This window comes from Crocuta crocuta, unplaced genomic scaffold, assembly GCF_008692635.1.
Source record: "Crocuta crocuta isolate KB4526 unplaced genomic scaffold, BGI_CrCroc_1.0 scaffold972, whole genome shotgun sequence".
In the NCBI taxonomy this organism is placed as follows: Eukaryota; Metazoa; Chordata; class Mammalia; order Carnivora; family Hyaenidae; genus Crocuta; species Crocuta crocuta.
This window is the reverse complement of record NW_027527925.1, coordinates 212,123-217,480: the sequence shown is the minus strand read 5'-3', so window position 1 is coordinate 217,480 and position 5,358 is coordinate 212,123. Positions and strand designations below refer to the sequence as shown.

At 37.7% G+C, this 5,358-nt stretch overlaps 1 protein-coding gene across 1 annotated transcript; it reads right to left on the bottom strand.

Annotated features, from left to right (window-relative positions):
* Positions 1 to 1,468: 1,468 nt before the first annotated feature.
* LOC144219369 (olfactory receptor 2T11) lies at positions 1,469 to 2,428 on the bottom strand. The gene has a single exon (XM_077749390.1). It carries the CDS (start codon positions 2,426 to 2,428, stop codon positions 1,469 to 1,471), a length of 960 nt encoding a protein of 319 aa, XP_077605516.1.
* Between the last annotated feature and the right edge of the window lie 2,930 nt (positions 2,429 to 5,358).

The window sequence follows — 5,358 nt, the reverse complement described above, 5'->3', positions numbered from 1 at the left end:
CAGTTTTCGTTTCTCATGGCAGGAGCTGTGCAAACACTGCCATTTCCTTGCTGTGACTGCCATCCAGAGAGGCTGGTGCAGCTCCCAGCATTCCTCCGAAACTAAATTATTGTTTTCTTCTGCACTCTAAAAGTTTTCAGAATCTCAGTAAATAGAAATCCTAGTTTCCTTTCCCCTGAGGTCAATTGACTTATATTTCATTTCACTTTCTTTCCCAATAGTCATCCTTTCCATGAACTAAATCCTCTTATGTAACTACTCTACTAAATCCTTCTTTTCTCTCATTTGAATATTTCTATGTTGTCTTCCTGCATACAATCTAGTTCCCTGTTCTGTTTTCACACTATATACATAGTATAGAATTGTACATAAAATATGCATCTTATCAAGTTACATCTATACAGAAAATTCTTCAAAAGCTTTCTGTATCACTACAAACAGACCTAAATTGCACCCAAGTCCTGTAGATGAATCACACAGAATGGGCCAGTGTGAAATTTCTTCCCATAAACGTCACCTTTCTTAGGATTCTGCTATTAAAATAACATGGGAAAAGTCACAGTAGTGCTCTTTGATATTATATATTAGAGTCTGCTTCTTTTGAGTAGGTGTGTAATGTCTGGATATTCAATATCCAGTCAATTTAGCTAAGCTTATCCACTATTTACTATGGTCTCTTACATGACAGGCAGCTATTTTTAGAACGAGTGCTAAGAAAATGATCATAGTGGTTAAAACCCTCTGAGGCAAATCCAATAATTAAAGACTTGAATAAAATTGCGTGATTTGTGTCTATTATCATTTGTTTTTTAAAATAGTTTATTGTCAAGTTGGTTTCCATATAATGCTCAGTGCTCATCCCACAAGTGCCCTGCTCCATGCCCATCACCCCCCTTCCCCTCCCCTCTACCCCCATCAGTCCTCAGTTTGTTCTCAGCATTCAAGAGTCGCTCATAGTTTGCCTCCCTCCCTTTCCCCCGCTATTTTTCCCCTTCTTCTCCCCCATGGTCCTCCATTAAGTTCCTCCTAATCCTCCTATATGTGCAAACATATGGTATCTGTCCTTCTCTGCCTGACTTATTTTGCTCAGCATAATACCGAATTGGTATTATTTTACTTTATTGATACAAACATAATCACATAATTTTGGTACCAAATTTTGGTAGCTTTGGAAGGTGTTTCTAGGTTAAGTGTAAAAGGAATCTGCAAAGATATTTTTTCCTTTCAGTCTGAGAGACAAGAACTGGAATCACATTAATTCTTCAACCTAATCATTGATAGCCAAGATCTGTTTGCATACCTAATGAAAAATCTTTGGTTCCCTACCCCCAGTAACAGGAAACCAGACATGATAAATCCTCTTAATTGCCAATTGTAAGTAATCTTTGACAGCTGACCAAATAGTGCCCTTTGAAACAGGACAACAGAGAATGTTCTGAGGAAGACTTATTCTCAGTTTATTGAATCCCTAAGCATCACCTGTGGATACTTTCTGAGCAGATACACATCTTGACAATATCTTTTGAAATGCCCCCATGACATCCTTGTTTCTGAGGCTGTAGATAAGAGGATTGAGCATGGGTGTGACAATGGTATAGAAGGCTGAGACTACCTTGTCCTGCTCAGGAGTGTGAAAAGACTGGGGCAGTACATAAGTGTAGAAGGCAGCCCCATAGAAGATGCTGACTACGGTCAAATGGGAAGAGCAAGTGGTAAAGGCCTTTTTCTGGCCTTCAGCAGAGCGCATCCTGTGGACAGTTAACAAAATGAGAGAATAGGAGGTTGAGATGATAGAGATAGGGATGAGCAACATGAGTACACAGCAGATGTACATCAAGTTTTCATACAAAGATGTGTCAGCACAGGCTAGTCTGAGCACTGCAGGGATCTCACAGAAAAAATGGTTGATGCTGCGGGAGCCACAGTAGGGAACATTCATGGTGATGGGGGTAAGCAGAAAGCCATCCAGGGACCCACCAAACCAGGCACCAACAGCCAGAAGGAAACACACCCTGCGGTTCATCAGGACTGGATACCTAAGAGGGTTACAGACAGCCACGTAGCGGTCATAGGCCATGAGACCCAAGAGGAAGAACTCCGAGCCAATCATGGTCAAGTAGAGGAAGATCTGGATCCCACAACCCACAAATGAAATGGTCTTCTCTTTCGAAACCATGTCGACCAGAAGTTTTGGGACAGTAGTACAGATGAAAAGAGTGTCCATGATGGACAGCTGGCTGAGTAGAAAGTACATAGGAGTATGGAGACGGGAGTCCACCTGAATCAAGAATATCATGACCAAATTTGCAGTTACAGCAACCACAAAAATAGCAAATATAACAGCAAAGACAATCCCTGTAGCTTTATTGTTCACCATAAGCCCCAGGAGGATAAAATCAGAGGATAAAGTTATATTCTTCATTGACATTGCCTATGGCAGCTCCAGCAGAGAAGAAAACCACAAAGACCAGGAAGGAAGGAAAAAGAGAGAAGACACTTCCAGTATTTTACAATTGAGATGACACCTCAGAGAGCACTGGTTGGGCTGAAATTTTCCAAGGCAAAATGCTAGAGAGAAATGAACAGACCAAGAGATATATCATAAATCAGAAATGGTAGATCTATTCTTCTTTGTTGGAGAACAACATTCTTTATATTATGTTTATGTTTATACTGCCATACATAGATTATGCAAATGTCATAATAAAATTGGTATTTGCTATACTTCGATTAGAGTTTAGCTAGCTATAGAGTTTCCTATTCACTCTCTGCATTTCTGGCATCCAGAATGCTGTCCACTTCATACTAGGGCTAAGTCAACACTGGTTTGAGTAAAGGCCCATTGAATGGAAGGCCAAAGGTAAGAATGAATAACTTAGGAAGTGAAAAGTATAAAAAAAAGTGAGTCTCTTCTATTCACAACATGTCACCTCTGACACTTTTGGTCACCAAATGTGTGAAGGTTTCTTCCCCATACTAAGCAATCCCTAACCCTCCATACAACCAGCTTGGTATCCTACAATTTAATACAATACTCACACTATCTACATGGAGATAGATAGCTTAATCTCTCACTGGTTAAGGGCTTAACCTCACAAGACTGCCCACCAAATCAGATGCCAATTGCAAGTACAGTTTATTACTTGGGCTTCTGAACCTTCAATAAATAGAAGATTTCCAGGAATCCATCCCTGAGATCAATTAATTTTCTAGAGTTTTTTATAAAGTTAAGAATTTTTTTTTTTTTTTACTAACAACTAGGTAGAAGAGATACACCCAATAGGTATGCAGGAAAAGGCCAGAAGATTCACTGTCCTCTATGGGTGTACCATCCTCTACAACTCCACATGTGCATCAACCCAGATCTTTGAAACTCTTCCTTTTAGATTTTTATGAATGTTTGATTTTTAAAGCAGGATTGATCAAATCATTGGCCATCAGTGATTAATGAAACCTCTAGACCCTCTCTTCTCTTTTTGCAAAACTTTAATTATGATTAGTTTCCTGGGAATAAACCTTAATTCTTAGGAGATTTCAAAAAATTATCTCATTAACATAAACTCTGGTGTGGTAGGAAGGCCTTTTGTGAATAACAAAAGACAGCTACATAGCTATTTCCATTTAGGAAACTCAGAAACTTTTAGGACTTCAATGCCAGGAAAATAGGAAAAAAATTAAATGTATATTAGTTATGTGTCACAATATCACAAAGAGAACATTTGTTGGCATTTCACAAATGAAATGTTCTAGTCATTTCATTTCATTTCATTTCATCTAGATTATTCTAGTAGCTTCCTGCTATCTCTCTGTTTTCTCTCTTGTCTGTTGTGAGTCTAACCTGAGCACAGCAAAGTGATCTTGAAAACCGACATCAAAACAAGTCAACTCCTACTCAAAATTCTACTATAAAACTTTGTATTTCACTTTAAGGCCCACCGTGTCATAACAGTTTCACTCTTTTAAGTCATTTCCTGCTTTTTCCAGTGCTGTTGCTCTGGTGCTTCAAATCCTATGTGGCCCCTTGTTGATCCTTTGCCCCCACTCTGAGGGAGTCCCCAGTCCATAGCTTTTGTCTCTGCTATGATCCCGGGCTGGGTCTCTTCCTCATATCTGTGACTGAAACCCTCATGTCTTTCAGGGCTTTGCTTGAAGCCCACTTTCTCAGAGTGGCCTTTTCTTATAGGACGTGATGGCTATTGTTTGCACATTCCTTCACACCACTTAACATATATATCCATTACATTTTGTGTTCTGTCACTGACAGAAAGCTCAATATGAGTAACACTGTTGCTTATTTTGTTTCCTGAGAGCATTTAGAATATAAAAGAATTCCTGGCATCTTGTAAATATTTGCTAAATATTTAAATAAATAATTGTTAAACATGTATAGTTTACTAAAATGCAAATTGCTTTATTTTTCTTTTTACTCTTTAAAGTGATTCATTTCATTTTCTTAATGTTTGCTTATTTTTTGAGAAAGAGAAAGAGCTGGGAAGAGGCAGAGAAAGAAGGAGAGAAAAGTCCCAAGAAGCTCCACACTGTCAGCACAGAGCCCAGTGTAGGGCTCAAACTCAGAAACTGTAAGATCATGGCCTGAGTTGAAACCAAGAGTTGGACACCAAACTGACTGAGCCACCCAAGCACCATTTAAGTAATTCATTTCTTGTAGAATTTTTAAAACATCCACCTGAATATGATCTATAAAATGTGCTAACAGAAAATAAAAAGAAATTAAATGCCAGGCCCTTGTTTTTATCTTCAATCCATAATAAATTTGACATAAGATAGGCTTTATCCACATTTTCTAATAAGAAACTTAGTTCTAAGAAACCAAAATGTTTTCAAAGTTTCTAGAATAAAACAATAGTATAAATTTTGCATCTTAATCATTGAGATTTCACATACACAAATTTGAGATATTCATTCTCAGTGACAAAATCAACATACTAAAATTTCGACAAAGTCAGACATCAGCATAATTTTTCAGCAAACAAGGGACTCACCACTTTCTCTCCTTTCTGAATCTGTCCACGTTGTAATAGTACTTCATGTAGTTGTGTCCTAATTATTGTGTAAAAGATAGCTATAACTGCGGATGTCATTATCCATTCATGGATTATATTGTGGATGTTGCTAATATAATTTGAACTCATCTAGATTACACAGGCAATAGGTCAGAAAATCATTATGAGTGTATTTTCTTAGTAGTAGTTTACATCTGTCTCGTATTATCAGAAAAAAATGTGTCTTAAAGCATGCTTCTATTAATTTTGTATTTTATTAAACTTAGCAAAACTATGATATATTTAACTTAGTGTTAAATAAAACCAATTGTATGAGGCAGAATATCCCCACCCC

Coding starts and splice junctions, on each gene's coding strand:
- LOC144219369 (XM_077749390.1), bottom strand. CDS start 2,428: ATGTCAATGAAGAATATAACTTTATCCTCTGATTTTATCCTCCTGGGG.